Source organism: Acanthaster planci, linkage group LG08, assembly GCF_054643075.1.
Source record: "Acanthaster planci isolate LZ-2023a linkage group LG08, COTS_SCS, whole genome shotgun sequence".
In the NCBI taxonomy this organism is placed as follows: Eukaryota; Metazoa; Echinodermata; class Asteroidea; order Valvatida; family Acanthasteridae; genus Acanthaster; species Acanthaster planci.
In genome coordinates this window covers 20,275,364-20,296,546 of record NC_141784.1, presented here as the reverse complement: position 1 = coordinate 20,296,546, position 21,183 = coordinate 20,275,364, and the positions used below count along the sequence as shown (strand labels likewise).

At 43.8% G+C, this 21,183-nt stretch overlaps 1 protein-coding gene across 1 annotated transcript; it reads left to right on the top strand.

The window, feature by feature from the left end:
• Positions 1-852: 852 nt before the first annotated feature.
• On the top strand, positions 853-16,836 carry LOC110977132 (uncharacterized). Its single transcript, XM_022230987.2, has 3 exons — positions 853-1,072; positions 5,464-5,546; positions 15,062-16,836. Exons 2-3 carry the CDS (start codon positions 5,474-5,476, stop codon positions 15,307-15,309), a joined length of 321 nt encoding a protein of 106 aa, XP_022086679.1. The 5' UTR covers positions 853-1,072; positions 5,464-5,473; the 3' UTR covers positions 15,310-16,836.
• Positions 16,837-21,183: the final 4,347 nt, after the last annotated feature.

The following is a 21,183-nucleotide window of genomic DNA, read 5'->3' as shown; positions in this document are numbered from 1 at the left end:
GAGCGATCGTCCATTATCGGTTACATTCGCTGCAATTCGGTCAAATGTGCAATTATGTGGAATTCAACATTCAAGCAACTTCTGTTCCTCTCGCCGGCAAATTGGACTAACACTAAAATTTATGACCAATATTGGAAGATTGAAGGCAATTTATTGGGCCGTATCATCCTTCCCATTACGGGTAGGCTGGTAGAACCCAACGCTGAGCAAGCGAGTGGACCCTCCTTGACTCTAGGCTCTCCTACGTCTTAAATGACGTCAGGATTGACGTATCCATAAAAACTGGTACCATTCACGGTATGGTAAACTAAATGGCTGACAACCCCCACACCTGCATAGGACGTTTGTATATACCCTTATCTCTAAGGTATGCCATAGCACCCAAGAGCAAGTCCCTGTATCGCTATCTAAAGCGGGTGTTCTGGCTTTTGCATTTTAATTTCATTCTACGTAACTCGCACTATTGACAAACACCGAAGTTCAGAAATCTGCAACAGCTCAAAAGCCAAAAGGTCATCCCAAAACCCCAGCGAAACACCAAACAAATTGGGAATTCCGGCCTTAATTAAGTTGCGTATATTATAAAGGAAACAGTTAACATCACCTACAGTAAACATTTCAAGACTCATAGTTATACAACAGAGCAGAACAATCTATACATGAAAAATGCCTTAGAGATGAAACAGTAAACAGTAAAGAGCGGCGTTGACAGCGTGTGTGAGTGTCTATAGGTATACGTTGTAGTGGCATTTCGTTCTACAGCGACACCCCATTGGTCGGAAGACAAGCTGGATGACACGTGACGCAGCCGTGACGTCAGCGCAGTGCTGGTAAAGCTTCGCAGCGAGTCCTTAAATAATTTGCCGGTAGCTTTGCAAGCAAGGAAACTGCATCTCAGCGGAGCGGTACAACAAGGCTGTCGGGACCGAGCGAATATCTTGGTGATCGGTGAACAGACAGAGAAAAAAACAGCGAGACAGGCGGACAACAGCGACGACAAGGAAAGACGTCGCGTCTGGAGAAGCTGCGGTAGATTTTATTCTGGGCCTAGATTTACACCGAGTTCCAAAAGGTAAGAACATCATTTCTTAGATCGTTCTTACACACTGCTGTTTTCTTACAGTCGACCATTTTGGCTTCAGTGCTGAGTATTCATTACATTGTACCCCAATTAATATTTGGCAAATCAAAACAGATCGATTACTTTATGTTATCATTTCTCCATTACCTAGACATGTTTAGAAAGCAGTTTCATTACAGTCTATCACAATTTTCTCCAAAGTGAATGAATTCAACAACTTTACAGAGGGAATAAGAAAAACAAAAAATCAGAGTCAAGGTATTGTCATTTCTAGTTGTAGATATCGACATTGATAGGGACAACACCCAATGTCTGTGAATCTTTTCATGCAAATTGTGAAAAAAAGGCAATGTAATAACTTTCAAACAAAATCAGCGTGCCGACGCTGTTTATTCAACTCGTGGGAGTCGCTCCCACAATCCACAGCTATACCATTGCATCTATGCACATGTGGATGAAAACGATTTTCTTAAAAGGTGTCCACTGTATCGGCTCTGGGAACGCACCCGTCTGTGTTGAGTCAAGACTCTGAGTCAATTTGCTCTGCGCGCAATCACCCCGCACATCAGCGACTTGTTCAAATTATTTTAGCAGTGTTTTTCCTCGGCGTAATACAGTCGGCGGATGGCGCGGGCACGACCGAGCCGAGGGGAAGACCGCCGCCCCGAATGCCGCCATCAAATCCCTCCTACCGAAGCATTAAGCACGCCGGGAGACATAGGATCGGGCCCACTCCATACGCGTGACATTTTCCCGGCCGGTTTTAAGCCCTTCTCTGCACACAATTGGCGAGGCGTGCGGACGTGCCGTGTACCCATAAAGCGGCACTATACTGAGGTGCGTACGGGGAACTTGGGTTGTCATAAACAAGACTTAATTGTCCTTATGAGCAGGTGGATCTCGCTGAGGATGTAAGATAGACGGTAATACAGTGTCCCTTACTGATATTGATTCGCGTTTCGAAATATTATAGGTTTCGCTGCCAATTTACTGAGGAGTGGTGTCGGTCGTCCGTTTTCAGGGCTGGTCGCTGCCTCCATGTTTATAGCCGACGAGTCCCGGAGAAATGAAATCTTTTAGTTAGATTGTAAATCCGACCACACGTGGTTTAAAGTCCACTTCAGGTTTTTACTGGATGTTCATCCCTGACTCTTAGAAACAGATGAGACACGGGTCTGACAGAACCGTCGAAGAGTGTGTATCACATCGCATACCGATTACAGTGTAAAGGCAACATGATCGTAATATCAATTTTGAAAACGGCATTGCTTTATCCCGTAGTACATTATTAAACATAAGAAAATGTCTCTCATTCCCAATGATAACGTTTATTTCTAATATCATGTTTTTAATACTGTGTTTAAATCTTTATAAAGGTAAAAGCTTCTATTCGATTACACCACTATTCGATTATACAACTATTCGATTATACCACTATTCGATTATACCAATTGTGAGTGCGGATTTCACAGCACAAATATCACGCACCGACAACACAAGTACTTATAGCTTTAATGGCGACCAATTTTTGCGAAAACGGCTTTTTGCGAATTAGAAAGTCTATCACCAGACTATATACGGAAGCACTAATGACCTGACTCAAATTCTAAAAACGATCACAGGTACCCCCCCCAACAGTAATTGTAAAACAATCTCCAATATCTGAAGTCATTATGCACACCCGAGCTGCCTCATAGCACTCCTTTATTGCTATTGCGACAATTTCGGGTGTCCAGACCGCTGCGTATATTTGACATTCAAATAAATTTCGAGGCATAGAAGAAAAAGGCCATATCAAAAGTAAATAACGATGGGCATGTGGAGAGAGAAGGCAAATTGAATAAGCCGCTGATGCTGTTGATTGCAATTTATATAATGTACGCCTCCGCGCTTTGTTCGAGTTCCCCTTTTGGCACGTGGGGGGAGTAAAAATTATCCGACGTGCTCAGACGGACGAGGCGGTTTGAGAGACGTGATACCGACGGAATTTCACTTTTCTCGGGAATATCCTCCGTTCCAATTATGTGAATTAATTTGAAAGGCGGCGTTAAGGACAATTTTGCACTGTTTGCCGTCATGAGTGGGGCCATACGTGATCTCAATTGCGATCGAATCGCAACATGCCGATCTAACAGGACACAATCAAATTATAGAATGGTGACTATGGCAGATAGTGAGCAACATTATATAATTATAGGGTCGGGTAGATTGGGGCTTGAGGGGTTGGACACGATCGCCACCATGCCAGACAAAAATTATTAGTGTAAAAATTATAGACACAGTCGCAAGAAAAGGGAACAACTTAAGTTTTACCTCGGAAGGTATTGGCTCGAAACCAATAGTTTCCGTCCATCCCGTGCATCTCTACATGTATAAAGCCGTGTTTGGTACTTCGACCGTTTCTGATTTCTCGTCTAAGCTCAGACCGAAAGCGTCAGTTTTGCACTACGGTTGCGACTTTTCGCCCTCCCAGACCGCCACTCGAACCCACCAAGGCTGGCAGCGATGATCACAATATTGAACCGACGGTAGCGCTACACCGTAAAATGAGATATAGCAGCGAATGTCATCGCAGGATTCTCATCCCCGTTGAGTGGGCTCGTCCAACTGCATCGAACAATTCATTACCGTTTGATTCTACAAGCACTTCAAACCGCGCTGCTGGTCATGTCATTGTTTTTCTGATTAAGTTTTTGACCTTGTGGTGAGGGCTGTTTAGTTATCGACGCCAGCGGCGGCAAACTCGTTATTAAAAAGCCTCGCTTGTTTTTACTGAAAGCAGGTATGCTTGCTGCAATTACGAATTTGTGGAAATTTGAGCCGACAATTTTCTGTCCGGAACTAACACACTGGGGGAGTATGGACTCACAAAGATAACACATTTGGCAGACATGTTCGGTTAGGGTTAGAATAAGAATTCATTTGAAGTCTTTCCTCTAGACTTTGAGGAAAATTCATGGAACCGCAGGCCTGCTAACTTTTACGAGTCGACTCTAGACACTAACCAACTTGGAAAAGTGGGTTTTTTTTGGGTTGCTTTTTTTTTTTTGCTCCTTGTCTTTTGAAAGCCAGGCGAGGGCAATATTAGCGTATACGCTCTCAATTAGCGTACAACTCCAGAACAGGGACTAGGACTCTCATTTTGTTTTATGTGGGGTGTTTTTTCATTGCGACAAATGTTTCATATAAATCACATGGAGTGGAAATGAAAACCGACTTCTTTTTTTACAACCAGACCTTCGCAATGTCCGATGTGATGAGTTCAGCAGACGGGAAAGAAAAATATTAATCCCCTTTTTTGAGTAAGTATAGAGATGAAGAAATCCGATATGATGACGCCTGTGTTGTGTTGATGGGCATAGCTTGACCCCCCCAAAAGCAATCGCAAGTGAAGATCCAAGGGTGAAAGCAAAGATCTATAATAGAGATCTCTTCTTGAGGGAAGATTTCAGGATTTAAGTCCTAAAATAAGTGTTCAAACAGGAAAGTGAAGTTGTCACAATAGTTGCAAGCAAGCTGCAAACAACATTGTCCCTGCAATCGGCCCTGTCTCCGGTTCATAAACACCCCACCTCGAGTAACAGGGCTCTGTGGTCAACAAAGGGGAAGCGAAATTTACACAAAATGTGGCCCACGCACCATCGGAACGGACGTCGGGTGTTTTTGGTGTTTGTTTGTTTGTTTGTTTGTTTTTGCAACTTCACACGTGATCTGATCGGAACACCCCCGACGTTCTAGTGTGGCGCACAACATCAATTATTTTCCCTGCTTCACCGACGCAGCTGCGGTTTTTTCTCAGATTTGACACCATACTGATCAGGAAGTCACACGAGTCCGTTTTAGTTTCAATATGTCTCTCACTATGTCTGCAAAACATTCGATAAGGGTTTTCTTACAAGCTCTTTTAAACAGCATCACAATAAAAACATTTCCAATAAGTTGATTTTTTTTTACATTTAAGAGCTTCAGGCTACTATTTTCAAAGGATTAGTAAGAACCTTCAAAGTAACATCTCATGGTTTCATTTCTAAACGTCATTAAATGCTCAAAATCATATTTTACCGCTTAGTCACCAAACCTCCTTTGTAAATTTGTGACGTATTTACTGAAGACAATTTCGTCTCTCAAATCATCTTGTTTAGAATCCTGTGTTCACAATGAAGTTTGTGCAAGTCAAACCTCGGGTTGTCTTGAAGACATCCTCCCATTTTGGATGGTAAACAGACAATTTCCTGCCGACATTAGCGAGGAGAGAAGAAAAGTCCTTCCGGAACGGTTTCGGTTGATAGTGGCCATAACCCAAGCCGCATGAAGGGTAATCTCCGTTCCCTCCAGTCAGCAAAATTGACAATCATTGGGGCTTTGTTTGCTCTTTCCAACAGATCATTAAAGATGGATTTGAAATTATTCCTGCTAGTTGGACTCTGTTGTTTGGTGCGCGCACAGTCGGACATGAGAGATAAAGGTAAGGCGTATGTGGAATCTGACTCACCCCCCTCTTAACTCTACGAGTGTCCCTAGACCCAATTTCCTTGAGCCCACAGTCAAATATTTGTGACGAATTTGTTTACTGAGGTGACATTTCATATTGCCTGCGTGAAAACACAATTATATTAGGGTGAAGCCTAAGCCAGAGACGTAATATTTTGGTATAGCTCTTAAAAGAAGCTGCACTACTACAATGGGTGGTATGAATGAAAAGTAGCATTTGTTTTTAATACCACATTTGAAGCATTTACTAGTGTTTGTAGGCAAACGCTTTTTCTTTAGTGCAATTGCTAAAAAGTAAAAGTGTTTACTTTTTACTCTTTAAGCTTGTGCTTGACAATAAGCAGTTGCTTCATTTTGTATGAATAAAAATGAGAAAGTTCCACAGCATTGGAGTATTTACTTGACATTTTTCAAGACTGGGTCAGGACAAGCTTCAAAACGAGGAGCATTTACTGGTGTTCAAAATGGCAGCGTTCATAAATGTCATTCGAAAGGAAAAGCTGTATGCCTTTGGGAGGGAATCTCAAGAAACCAGATGCAGGCATTTGAGAGTGGCAGAGCAATTTTCTTCATCAAGGTTTTTGCGATCAAAATTACTGGCTGCGTGCTTATCTGCCATGCTGAGGTCTCAAGATACAGCACCGTGCTGCACTCTGCGTGTCAAACAATGGAAGCCCCATTGTGCAGAACCGCGCGGCTGTGAAGTCAGCCACAAGCATAAAGCATTTGCTACTATTTGTACAAGCAGATGCTGAACAGTAAAAGAAACATTTTATTCATACAAATTCAAGCAACTGCTTATTCTTAATGCTTTTACTTCTCAGTAAATGCTTTTGCTGTTTGCTTGAACTTCATAGCATTTGCTAGTTTTTATTCATACTACCCAATGTCTCGGTAACAAGTTCCCCTATCGAAATTGGACAAATTAATCTTGAAGCTTTTAATACAGAGTACAGACTGTCACCGCATGGCCAACGGCGTAACCATGGCAATTTATGAAAGTCATACTCTGTTAAAGACCCCCTCTACCGGCCATAACACTTTAGCGCTTCCTTCATACAGCAATGAAGATGAAAACTATAAGAAAGACCTCACGTGTTAGAAATCTCTATTCCATTCGTGACGCCGGGCTTGCAGGTGGAATTGCTTCCACGTGAGTGTAAAGGGAAGGCGGGCTTGAACGAAGTTTGCGGATGATTACCGTCTTTCTGGGAGGATCAACGACCGTGTAGAGCCGATACGACGGGGGATTGTTCCCGCTGATCTCCGAATGCCACGGTCGCTCGCGGTTTCTGGGCAACCGTAATCCCCGACGTCCCCCGACAAACATACTCTGTATACCTTCCTCCATGATTTGGAACGATTTCCTTTCCTTTTTATGACCAAAGCAAGAAGCCCCTGCCGCAATAACAGGACGAATCAAGACTAAGGTTTAGTCCACATCATGAACTCCATCTTGGTTTTGGTGCTTTGCAGACTACCCATCTCCCTGTGTAAACTGCTCAAACCAGTACTGGCATATCAAAGTATGGCAGTCTTGCGTATAGTCAAATTGAAACACTTTGGGAATAGAGCTCAGCTAATGATCGTTCATAGTTTAATCAGTGCTAAATGTAAGTCTACTCATACACGTTCAGATTCGTACTTCAAGTGCATTATGCCTGCTAGCTCTGCGATAATCATACCTAAAAAAAAAGGCACCACTATCAGTTATGATAATTAAGATAAGGGTTGTTCTGCGTGTATTTATTTCTGAGGAATTTTAATTTTAAACGCCAGATAAAGCCCGCGCGGTCTCTTCTGCTTAAAATTCAATAAATTTTCCATCTCTGGCTGTAAATTGTGATCATGTCAGCCCAAGATGAGCGGGTGCAACGTTTCACCATTTTGGTGTCCACTCGTCTCCCGTCGACAATCACACCAGACGGCACTATCGGGACATGGCGCATACGGGCCGTCATACACGATTATTAATGGCGCTGTAGATTTGCTCCTTGACGTAAAGTGCCGTTCCGCCACTGAATCAAAGACCACTGTCGTCGAGAGGCCGCGGTAAAAACGCGCCGGACAGCCAGGGAGCCATGGCTAACGGGCAGTATCAGCCCCATCTTCGCCTCTGTGGAGCACAAAGATCTTGGTAATTGGTGATAATGAACCGCAACCTCAAAATCGCGAAAAATCTTTCTCTTACAAAAAAAAGGGTTTTCTTCGCCTGAGGCTTGTGCAGTAGTTTGGGCATGGGTTCGCCAGGCAATCATTAAGGGCCATTTACGGGGCACAAGATTTACTGGCCGGGGGGCGATTTACCTGACTTTATGGTGAGGCTTCCTGTAATCTGATGTTCTTGCCGTTTTAACCTTTTGCTTCAAGGCTGAGATGAGCCAAAAATAGCAGTCAAATACTGCAAAAACTGTGGCTTTAAATTGGTGTTAATATATCCCTCTGAGTGTTATCAGAGGATTGCGCCCAGTCTGGTATAGTCTTATAATGCCCAGGGTGTTAAATTAACACCACCCTGTTTTACAGTGAACAGATTTCAAAGCCATCGACAGTGCGGACACAACATGTACTACCGTACCTCTCTCAGTATTTAATCAATATTTTCAATTTATTTGTTACCGTACACATCCAGACCTCCGTCCTACCTGAAATACACCGACAGTAGATTTGAACAGTGCCGAGTGGAAATTCGGTTGCATGCAACTTTGCGCTCTCTATTGAGGTCCTGCCTTATTATAAGGGAAAGCTGTATTTCCATCAATAATTCAAGAGACAGTTTTTGAGGCAGGGATTTGGGGACGGATAACACCATGCTATGACAGAGAGGGGAGCGAATGAAAAGAAGGATGAAACCTTGCCCTGGTGTCATTCCGGTCTCTTGTAGGCCCAATTCGATTCACCCATATTAAAATCTAGCTTTGAGTGAGATTTATCTTTCGGGCCATGACGTTTTGACGGCCTGGAGAGTGCTGTTGGCACAAAGACTAAGCCAATCTAACCCCCCATCGGACAAGATGGTCTTGTTACTGCTGCCTGAAGACTGCTAGAAAAGGAATTCTACTTTGCACTGTCTTCAAATCGATTGATTCAAAGTTCTGATATTACTCAGTTAACGTAGACATTAGTCTCCACACATGCCTTCTGTTGCTTTAAACAGACTGTTGAATATGGATAATTATTAACGACATACAGTGCGCGCAAACGAGGATTGGAAAGTTTTTATTTCACTTGGAAGACCGAACAGAATACAAGTATTACCCCTACAGCCAAAATACAATACCAACCTCACGGAGGGAAAAGATATCAAGGCCTACGAAACCACTGGTTAGGTTCGCATTGATAAAGTACCATTTACATAGTCAATTGGAAACCAGACTGACTTACGTTACAAAACAGACACGCAATACGAAGCTATTGGAGTGCCGGAACGTTGAGATCGATATAGCAACGAGCGCAACAGGGGGGAACTTTCAACGCGAACATCGAGGAAATGCGTGAAAGTCTGCATCAGTTTCCAAAAGCTGGGAAGAAGGTAACAACAGTCGGAATCAATAAACTGCATTTGTAGGTTCCGCATCCTGCACAAGGTAGTGATGGGGCACAAAATCAATGTTTCTGGGTGCGCACCACCGTATGCATACAGACAACCCATTCAAACGAGCGTAAGACTGGCGGTATTCCAGCTTAATAGGGTGGCTGGAAATTGTTCCCCTGTCGCGCAGTCCCCCCCAAAAATTAAGCTTTTGTCCACGACGAGTGCTTATTTTCGGAAATTCTTTTCGTGAGAGGGATTATTTTCTTTGAAAAAAAAAAAGCAGGCAAGACAGCAGAGATACCGGCAAGTCCAGGCAAAAAGTGGAGGAGGGGCGACTTGATCCAAGACAAATAACCCTTTGATGGGCTTCTGGATCTCCATTCCACTTGGGTTTATCATCGTACTCAAACAACTTCAGTCAGATCTTACGGAGGACGACGAAAACCCGAGCCCACTGCCGGTATGTCATATCGTCACACGCAAGACTGACTCCAGAGAACTGGTAATTTTCAATGCCGAACTCAAGTGATCCAGTGAAGTCAATTTTGGCCGAGCCGGGGCGAGTTTCCCTCGCAGGCTTGGCGCTGAGGGTCAGTCTCCAATAGATATCAATTACCAAAGAGACGAAGTGCGTAGGGGACGGGGAGTTTAACCGACGCTTGTAATTAGCCAGCGCTGTCCCTAACGCCGCGCTGAACGCGCTCCGGAAGCCGAGGCGACGATTCGAAAACGATATCCGCCGCCTACTCGTTGTCTCAAACGCATCGGCAAGAATACTGGAAAATTGAAAACTAGAGAATTAAGGCTATAAAAAATGACCACCTTTTGCGGCCACTTCATCAAACGCTGGACTCGTCTGGAGACCGCCTCGATGTATTTATGTAATCAAAAGGGCCATACGATTGCATAGAGTCACATTCGCAAACCAAACTCCAATCCAATTTTCGTGTGGTATAAGCGCTCGAAGGTACAGCCGACGCGGTGCCTTTACTATTTATCGGCGTCCGGCTCACGAAGAGAACGCAGGGGCCTCTCGCTGGAAGTGCATGTTGACACTTCAGATTCTTCTGACAACGCTAAGTTGCCGCGCAATTTAATCAAATTCCTCATAGCCAAACATATTCCGATAGCCGTCTTCCTGTTGGCAGCCTGCAGCACTTTTAAAGTTACTGTAATTTTCAGTGTACAACGCACATTTGAGAAATAAGAAGGTTCTGGAGATGGAAAAGAGGTTGCAATAAAGACACAGCACAGGTTTTTTTACGGCTTCTGTATCTCGAAGGCACGCAGCTGTGTCCTCAACTCTAACCCAGAGCTGTGTGCTTTAACCGGGCCACTGGCAACCAATCAAAAGATATGTGAAAAGTAATATGATCATCCTCGGTGTTTCAATGCTTTGTGGAAGACGCTACGTGTGCGAATCTCGGGCTTAATTTTGTTTGATCTCGGTACGCAGTGAACAGTATTAAGTTGGTCACGATTTCTAGGGATTTTTCCCATTCCTCGTGCGCCGGATAACGGCCAATCCAATTATTTTAAATGTATAGGGTTACAAAGTGTACAAATTGCAAGCACTCGTAGTGTATGGCGAACTGGGGTAAATACAGCTATGTATTTGTTTCGATGGCGTGAACAACTCGCTCCGTTGTGGTCATTCCTGTCTTGGAAAAAAAATCCACTTGAAAACAAGGCCTAAGTGCTGGAAATTCTTGAGCTACGTTAGATTTTTTTGAAGAATGAAAGAACGTGTTCTTCATTTCATGCCTTGGTTACGTCGTATTCAAACTGTATCTCACGTCTCTGAAATTTTTTTTTAAAGTAGAAAATACGTAACCAGTCGTTTTTATTTGTCACTGCGAAAACAGAACTTGTTCGCTGAACGCAGCGTCAAATACGGTTTATGAAATGAAAACAACTGTAATGGAAATGACCATACACCATAATTTTGGAAGCTCTTCGATGCGCAGATTAAGCGTTTAACACCACATTTTTCTAGCTGAAAAGTAACGAAGGGGGACACGTCTGTGAACAAATAGTAGGAAGTGCACTTCCGTGTCAAGTCCGGTTACAGGTTACCTGGGCCGGCTCGATAGGATCGTTTTAGTAAAGACCCGACGCGGAGTTTGTCCACATCTGTCCGGCTTCAGTTTCGGTGAACGACCCATCAGGCGGAAGCGACGATCGCACTTTTGCCCAGGTCGCGTTGCGGAGTTGAGAACTTTGCAGCGGCAACTTCAGCATCCTTCATTTCCCAGAATAATTGCTATTGAGCGCTATTAAACCTGGAATGCTTCAACGATGGGATCAGCGTTTCCGCAAAAGGTGACGATATGAAATTATCGATATTCAATTAAGAAATGTCCGATACACTGTTCACTGTTTCATATGGCAACGTTATATGAACGTAATCTTGTACCGCATCTACTTTGCATTTGTCGAGGACCAGGATGTATAACTATCATGTCGTTTATTACCACTGAATTGGATGCGTAAATTTGTTTACAATATAGTTCCCTATTCAATCGTATTCGTCTTGTTTCTCACAACGGATGCATATCGACCCTCTCCTCTGTTTAATGCACGAGACGTGACTTCAGATGACCCATGGACTGAGTTCACTTCCAGTGTTCGTAAAGAGACAGGCAGACCTCCATGAGAACTTCAGATGGCCGATTTGACTCAGTCTAATACGGGCTTACTCTCGCGGCTTAACCCGTAAGCCCTGTTGTTCTGCAGCGATTCCTGTCTTTCTTTCGGTCCTTAACAATCACTTGGAAGGAATATTGCCCAAGTAACGTAACCCCCGACACTCGTCTTGTTTCGATAGACGGGCCAGTTGCTCAGACACGCGGTGCCACCGTAATCGTCGCCTGCTGCACATCGCGCTTCTCCGACGCATACTAAAGCCTGTCTTTTACGACTCCTGACGTCATCCTTCTGTCGTGTCCTCTGTTTTTTCTTTGCTAAAAAGCCCGTGGCGGATTGATTTCAACTCCCCATTTGAGCGAGCTCGATTTACCCGTGCGTGCCGGTCTTTAAACGCCATTTCTCCGACTGATTGTTTTCCTTTTCCGCCTCGGCTGGTTTTTCCGCTTCCCCCCCCCTCGAAGAGATACAGAGTCCGGTAGACGGTTACCAATTCGACTTTTTAATGTTCCGTTCTTTGATTTTGGATTAAACCAGTCGGAGACTGGAAACGTGATCCACTGGCTCACGTAATGTCCGCATGGAGGGAGAAGTTATTGAGATAGGCATAGATATGGATTGCTCTGAGGAAGGGCAGAGTATTTTCATTTTAATTACCCGCCGTCGACAAACGACAACCATTGTCTGCAAATATCACGTGGTACAAAATGTTGTACCGCCAGTCAAAATTTTAAGCAGCGGCGTTTCGGAGTCGAAAGAGCTTCATGACTGCAGCAAAGCATACAAGCCAATCTTCTAAGTGCTTTAAAAAAATCCTCAACAGAAAAAAAAAATTACCTCCAATCAAATGCAAAGGCTTTGAAAATGAAATTAGACGTTTGCAAAACATGGTATGCTGCAAACTGCCCAGACTGATTTTGCTTCAGGCCATTTTTCGTTAGATAACGTGCATTTCATGCATGTGGACTTTGAGAAACAAGATTAAGTTCTTGCAACACTGCACATAATAGGCATACGAAACCAGATGGAAAACACGCATCCTTTTTTCGTACTCTCTCAAGCCGAATATGATCATTAAACATTAACTTTAATGCAGCCCCGGTTCTTGACAGCGGTTTTCGAAAGGCCCACTTGAAATGACACACATCCAAACAGAAACTCGCATGAATTACTTTCAAAATGGCCAAACGCAGTGAGGGGAGAAATAATCCATCTTCTTAAGCCCCTAAAATAGTCTCCAACGAGGACGTTGACGTTTGTCCGTGGTTTCCTGTAATGTCTTTCCAGTCTGTAGATTACGCCCGAGATGATGCATCGGCTAACAGTAAGCAGCGGAAATGTGTAACTGATATTCAGCCCTTGCTATGAACTCAATTTGAAGATGTCAATACTAACGTCTTGTAGTCAAAATGACACGCAAACTTACCCTCGGCTCGTCTCTGTTTTTCCCTTAGTTCTCCCCTCGAGGTCTCGAGACACAAGCTGAGCTTCTTGCGGACATCGCCAGTTCTGTAACGATAGCAATCGATTTATTATCTCTGTTATTTAGGGTAAATCCGATCGACCTAATTCTATGCGATTTCCTCGCCTGTACAGCCTTCAGCGCCTGCGCACAACCCACACGCACCATATCGATCAACACAGTTTAATGCTAAAGCATTATTACACAGCTATCTGTTTCCTCAAAACTGAAATATTGCTTCTCGATGTAAACACTACGTTTGTATCTTGTGAGACTTATTGCCAAAAAAAATCACACAACTTTCTTCTATTGTCAATTTTCTACTATAACTCTTACATTGTAGCTTAGGTAAGGCAAGTTGAAGCAGAAATTTTCAGTGAGTCTGTAATGATAAACGCGGGCGCAAACGGTTCAGCTGTAAGATGTGTCATTTTCTCCTAAATTCAGGCTATTTTCCGTAGTGTCTATAGAGAGGCTTTGCGCGGTAGCCATGTTGCAGGGCAGTTATTTTGTTCCATAGGGGAACCCTCCCGTGTGCATACCCCGTGCAACAAAGGCACTAGCCTGCAAAATGACAGCCATACAAACCCTCTACTCACAATTTGTTGAGATAAATCTTTTTGGGGTGGTTCATCTACAGTAACAATTCTGATGACAATTCTGTCTTACATAAACGTTAAAGTAGACTTATCATCAAGTTTAAATACTTTATAATTTATTTGTTTTTATCGTACTCTGAACTATGCACGCGCTACACTCAAATAAATTTGGTTATTCGAGTGAAGTGGCACGAATTTCCGCAAATTACCGAACCTCGTTGGCAGCTATCAACACTGCAATGGCCCTGTAAACTCACACTATCGCCTCCGAGAGTAAACCCGCATCAAGGAATACATAACAACTGACGAAATTGACATTCACGTCGCGTCACCATCTAAATCATAAGACATGACGTTCATGCGTTTGCAGCCAAAACACATACAACATTCCCTGTGAGTGTTCTTTTTTTTTTTTTACTCGAGGGATATTAAGAACCTCAGTCAATGCTGATTTCGATCTCCTTGCTGAATGCGATTAGAGGTTTTGGGATTTCACTTGAACCGATACCTCGATTTTTTTTCTCATAACGTGGGTACGTGTAATTACTTATTTATATCCCGTGCGGGCAGGATCTCTCCGTGACTTTCTGGAGGGGCGAGTTGCAGAAGTCTCGGGTTCGGAGTCCCTCCATGACAGTGCTGTAAATTGTGCCAAACGTCCTAAATTTGTAATGAGGAGAATTTCTTCAAACCAGAGATGGCACAATCAATAATATGGAACGGGCTCGTCGATCTCCACTGAGTTGGGACTTTTCGTACTTTGCGTGCCGCGGGACCTTGAACAAACAAGGGGTTTCGTACGTGCCATTTAACTGACCCCAGCAACAAGAGATTGACCAGTATCTGCACGATATTTAGCCCATATAGCCATACAAAAATCGAGACAAGAAAATGGACCGTACACTGAACTGGACGACGAAAGGAGCAAGTACTTAGTGAGCGAAAGATCGAATGATCCTGTCGACAACTCACGCATGACGAATATCACCACATAAAAACTGTCTTTCCTCTTTTATTTTGACAAATAATGAAAATGGAAATTTTTTTCGTAGCATTGGCAGGTTACCTCCATTACAATACCCCAATGGTTTGATGCAAGACATTTTTGTTAACATTCTCAAAGACTGAAGAGCAAGTTGTTTTTACCATCCTTTGGGCTCAAATCGTCCAGTGTTATTCAAACAAATGACAGTCTGCCTCCTTTCTCTCTCTCCCCACCCCACCCCACTCCCCTCTTGTGAATGCAGCGATGCAAGCCTTCGAGTCCGGACAGTTCCGTCGGCATCTTCCCCGCTTCGGACGGAATTTCAACATGCCGCCAGAGGGCGTGGTCGAGGCGGAGCCCGACAAACAGCTGAACGAGATCCTCAACACGGTACCCGCAGACGCCGACGAGCTCTTGGAGCCGGGCATGACTGCCGGCAACAAATGGCACCTACCCCTCGACAAGCAACTACTCAAGTACTTCTGGTCGCGGAAGTCGCGTAGCACCTAGGTCCCCTGCTTTGCTCAACCAAAGTCCCCCCTCACTACCTTTTAGATTCAAAAGAGCACCACCACCCAACCAAAGATTTACGACTCGAATATATTTTCCAAACTTTCCTTTTTAAGCGTAGTTAGCCTGGATTTCGAATTGTCTGGAAGGGAACTTCGAAAAGTAGGTCGCACAGTTGCAATGACTTTTCCAGTGCGTAACTCTGAAACGTGTCAACTCCGAAAAGAGTTATCCTAGTCGCTCTCCGATCGAAGAGTGTGCTGACAGAATTTCTAAACTTGTGCTTGCATGTCAAGACAGGTGCGAACAAAACGGGGGGAAAGTTCAAGTTTACCGAATGGTTGACAATGTGGAATTAGTGTCGTTTTAAGTCCCAAATCGTGCAGTTTCGTGCAATTCTCTTCTTCAGTATCTGCGGTTCCGGAAAAAAAACACCCAAATTTGTGTCAAACGGCTCGTTGGTTGAACGTGTTTTTTATGCGGGCAAATTTCTGTTAAGAGGATTTGTGTGCCCTCTGGTGGACCAGGTTGGCTTGGCCAGGCCGGGGATGAATAATGAACATGAAATCTGCACGTGGCCTTTTGCAAAGTCACATCCTTCCTCTTGGGTAGATAATATCTCAGTTCTGGGGACGAGCCGAGAGACTACCATCCTAGAGGAGGGTTTGACTTTTCAAACTCAAGTTTGAAAATCTCATATTCACCCCAAGAAAACACATTGTTTCCTGTCATCTACTGGACGTGTACTTCCTGACAACTGGCAGTTTTAATGGGCTCAAAATTATCGAAGGAGACAGAATATTTTTTAAAACATTCCCACATGGTTTGTTTGACACCAAATTATTTTACTTATGGATTCTAGGTGTGACGTGTTTTTTTTTAAAGTACGCACCAAAGGATTTTTCCCACAACTGTCGACTGGTTGATGTGACTAATTAATCACTGTGTATTCGTTTTTTTCGGTTCATAATCTGTGTCATGAAGTGAAAGTGGGAAAATATTGGAAAACAGCCGTCGACTTGGATGCTCTCCGCGAATCATTGAAGGGAGAGCTTCGAAATTTTAACATCAACGTTTTTGTGCTTCGTGTTTGCCAGCCCGACACCTAAGTTTTTGACTGATATGTCTGCTTGCTTTACGGTCGTTCTGTCGTTATACGAGATCCAGTTTATGCTTTTCACAAAAGTGAGCGAAACAAGAACTTGATAACCCTCGCATTACGATCAGTATAATGTCGTATAAACTTCAACGTTAGAGCGTCAGATTTTGTAGCAATGCCCCATTTTCCGTTTTCAATGCCATTATTATACACCTTAGATTCGAAGCACTGTTGTCGAGTTTTGTTTGCACTTAAATGCTTGGAATCATTGGAAGAATATGCCCAATCTTATCACCGTTAATGCCTGTACATAATTATGGACTAGAAATGCTATTTGATGCGTTATGTTATGGCAGAAATCACAGCGACATTTAATAACAAATTAGGAATTCGTTTATATGAAATAAACTGTATATGTTCACATAAAATCTGAAGCAAATGTGAGGATTGAATTCCTTTTGGTTCTTTGACATGTTCTTGGTCTTTCTTTTACAATCCGAATAATGTCGTCTGTTGGATGAAAAAACCCCTCTGGTGACTTACTACCATACCGGTAACGCTAAAACCAATAAGCTTTTTGCGAGTTAAATTTGAACAAAGTCTGGTACAGTGAGTTCTTTAAATTCACGTGAGCATAACAATTGGAATTCTTCGTACTATTTCACTGTTGCTATACCTCGTGATTCGGAGCAAGCTTTTCCTTAGTTACATAAGAGACGCCTTGCAACAACACACAATGGAAAAGAAGGGCACGAAGGAACCAGTCCATTTAAGAGATGGTGGTCGATAAGCAAAAGCTTGCCCCGAATCACGAGGTATAGCAACAGAATCTTTAGACTTGGGAATTCACATGGTTATGTTTATGTGCAATCAGATAACTCAGTGTACCAGATTTTATCCCAATTTAACTCGCAAATGGCTTATTCGGCTAGTAGTTTTCACCTCTGACATCCTAAATTTTCACTACGAACAATCACTTGCGGAGATTACATAGAGAAAATTATGCAACTGCACAGCTTATAGGTGACGCTTCGTGTATACTTTCTTGTAACACACAAAAGACAAACAATAGTGCACTCAGATTTCACAAAAGCTGGCTCATTATCTCGTCATGCATTCCTGCATCATGCACGCGTGCTAGCGACTTCACTTCTTGGTGCCAGACAGTGACCTCTCGGGCTCCAGAATTTATTTCTCGCAAAATTACTGATGTTATTCAGAAGGCCAACTTCCACACTCTGTTGGGAGCAGGGGCTCTCGTGGATTTCTAACGTGGCCTTGCACGCAACACATCAGAACCTGTTCAGAATGGACGCCATTAGCGCCAGACCTCTCCACCGGATTTGAAATGTTGGTGGGTGTCTATTTGCGTTGCTGCGAGGAACGCACACAAGGCACTTACTTCGACATAAATTACGAAGTGGTATGGACAGATAAGCCTTACACTCGCTTTATATAGTTATCGGGCAAGCGCAACCCATCGTGTACGATTTGCTGGCAGATGACTTCAGGACTGCGAAAGATGGCGATATACGACACACAAGATGAGCAAAGTCTCCTACACAGGCATGATTTCCTAGAACATAAATCACAGTCATATACAGCGGTCATGGCCGAAAAGTGGGCTTTCGCGCGCGGCCAAGAATAGATTTGATATCGGTTCCTTGGAGGGTGGTGAATAAAAATGTGCAACTACCAGGAACGTGAGGGAGAGAGCAGACGATGTTCTGTGAATCTTTGATACGCTGCATAGTATTGTCATGAAACGAAGCAGAAGATTTCACCTGTCGAAAACTTTATCTTAAATTTCCCAGTTCGTTGCAATCATATTTTAAAAATAATCATTACCGCTAATGGGTCATTAGGGAGACATTCCCATAAGAACGTGCACAAAATTTTTCCAACTTTACTGTCCCATAATTTAATATTCCCTAATCTGATCTGAACCAAACTTTGTATGTTTTCATTGTAGGCCTTAAACTATCATCTCTCAAAATATGGATGGTAAAATTCAGCCTCCTTCTGGTAGTTTGAAAATAGGGAGACACTGAAATGTCTCCCTAAAAGCCAATGTCTCCCTAATGCTGAAAAATTTACCACAACATTTCTCCCAAATAACCTATTTGCAACTATAAATACTATAATATCCAAGAAACGTCGTTACCGTGGTGTCATTCCACTCACTTACGCTTGCTTAAACTTGATGTGGGCGAAGGAAAAACCTCCACTGGTCAAAGAGGCAAGTACGGTAATACTGTAAAGCCCATATACAATCTTCTAAAAAGCGCTACATTGCATTAAACAATGCTCAGCAACGCCACGTGCTACGCAAACACGGTAGGGCAACCAGTCGCAAGTTATGTACAACGCATAACATGTTGGCTGGTAACCCACATTTGCTAAGAAAAAACAGTTTGAAGCTCCGGATGTTTCTGCGTTAGGCCCTACCTCTGATCAGGTCTATGGCATTGGTTCCTGGTCGGAAAATGAAAGGCGCTAAAGTAACACAGAAAGCTCTTGTTTACTGTTTGTGACCAGGATTCTTGTTCTACGGTAAAGGGCACATTTTCTGTCTTTACAACTAGTAATGGCCACAGCTAATGGTCATTTTGTTTCACAATGTGGTCAACCTGAAAGATAAGGGTTTGAATCCTAAAAGACGTAAAACAGAGTGTTTCTCACTTAGATGTTGCAAGAAGAGTTCGAGCAATCTGTAAAGAATGTTCAATACTTTCATACTTTCTCTTCGTTTAAAAAGAAGTCCATAAAATTAAAACATACATAAAAACAGCTCCGACAGGTTGTGGGTGTAACTAAAATATTTATGACGAAAGCACGGCGAAATTCGAATGAGGGAGATGAGGCCTGATACATTTAGATGAAATGTGATAAAAGGATCAATATCTGTAATAGTGTCAGTGGAAACTCGTCTGTTTGGATGTTTGTTTTCCTTAAAGGGAATACAATTCATGGTGGATGGAACCGCGTTCTTGTTTTCAATCATCGCTTTGAAATTTACGCACAATATTGGTTGACAGCATCATGTGCTTTGATGATGGAAATATCAAGGTGGCTGTCATTACGATTTTATAAGAAACTCATCGAGATTGTGGCCGTCGTGTGTAGTTGGCATTAATCGAGTTAAGAGTGAGTCATTGAATTCCATGCTATGAGATCTGACGGCACGGGGTTGCGTCGCTCTCAACACGAGTTGACGTGGTGGGAAACTCTTGTCTATCAAGCCGTGTGCGGCCGGACGTGGCGTACATTCGCCCAGGGGGGTCAAGACAGCAAATCGATGTTGGAGCCCCCCAGGGAGATCCCGTCCACAGCAGCCCGACGGTGTCCGTGTAGAGCGGCAGAAAGAAAGAGGGGCGGTGACGACATTGAGGCGAGCTTCGCCCACCGACCCTCATCAATCGCTCCATGCTGCTCCGTGAAACAAGAAACATCACATTGCCCCCCCCCCCAAAAAAAGCGGTAGACGGGCCGGGGGTTTGTGTTTCACCCGGCAATGAGTGCGAGCCCACGGTCGGTGGATCCCGTTGCGCTGCCGTACTTCCGCGCCCTCTCGATCGGTGGATTAGGGACAGCAGGCTGCTGGGTTTATGCCAGACCATTACTTTCTACTACACCAGCAACCAAAATATTGGACATGGAACCGGAGGGGACAAGATCATCAATGGATCCCTCGTGCGACTGCCCATGCGAAATCGGTTCCAACCTCGTCTTCTGCCTTAATGCACTTACACAAACATTCATAAATGAAGGATTATTGACCAACAGGAACGGGGATTTCCTGCAATTAAAAGAGAAACAAAAACAAAATCAGGTTCGCAGATTTGCGTCTGATCAGAGGCAGCACGGTGTGAATGGCAATTTATGTTTTCTTTTCATGATAGTCTGATCGGCAACTGTGAGGCATTCACACGCCCATGCGTGGTTGGGGCGTCACGTCGTCAGTGAGTCGTGATATTGCAGATCCCCTGCGCCAAATAGAAAAATCTAACAGCCCCCGGGCCCCCGGGCCCCCGCTCCAATTAAGGCATCGCTGGCCCACCACATGCTTCCTCGTTCAATCTGTGAGAAAACAGTGAAGGGGAGACGCTCGGGGGGGGGGAGTTAAGGTTGGACACGCGTGCCGAGCCGAAGTGAGGCACTCAGTTCCCGACGCAGGGATAGCAAGCACGAGGAATTGGCCCCAAGGGTGCGGTCGTGGGTCCCCCACTCTTAGCATACAAATTGCGCCTTAATTGGACGCGCACGTCTCGTTTTTTTCTCTGTTGTTTTTCTCTCAAAGTGTCTCAAAGGACGCGACAGAATGTGTAAACGAGGTGGGCCGAGAACTGTCACCAGTTGTGGGTATAGTCTCGACTCCAACGTGAAGGCCAGTCTAGACATCACGATGCTTAAAGATGGTGTCAAGAGCTGTTATAATAAGGACTCACTCCAAGTGCCTGGGTCACTGAATGACCTGAACTACACCATTCTTTGAATCTGGAAACTATCGGGAAACGAATACAACCTGCCCACGATTTACAATCGCGGAGAGTTTCACTGTTTCGCTACGCGTGTATAAGGTTTGATCTTAAAAGTTTTGCACTTTTTCCAACAACACCTTCTTCATTTGAAAAGCGAAAATCCGGCGATAAAATTCTGTGTCAAAGTTGCGTGGTCGCTTCCACGCGCTTCACTCCCCTGACGCCGAAGCGTCAGCAAAGAAACTTGAGAATTACATTCACCAAGGCTGCACAATCTGTAAGGGATTACTTCTT

Excerpts from the sequence above, each read along its gene's own strand:
- LOC110977132 (XM_022230987.2), top strand. The coding sequence starts at position 5,474 with ATGGATTTGAAATTATTCCTGCTAGTTGGACTCTGTTGTTTGGTGCGC. Across the intron at positions 5,547-15,061 it reads GTCGGACATGAGAGATAAAG|CGATGCAAGCCTTCGAGTCC; the intron begins GTAAGGCGTATG and ends TTGTGAATGCAG.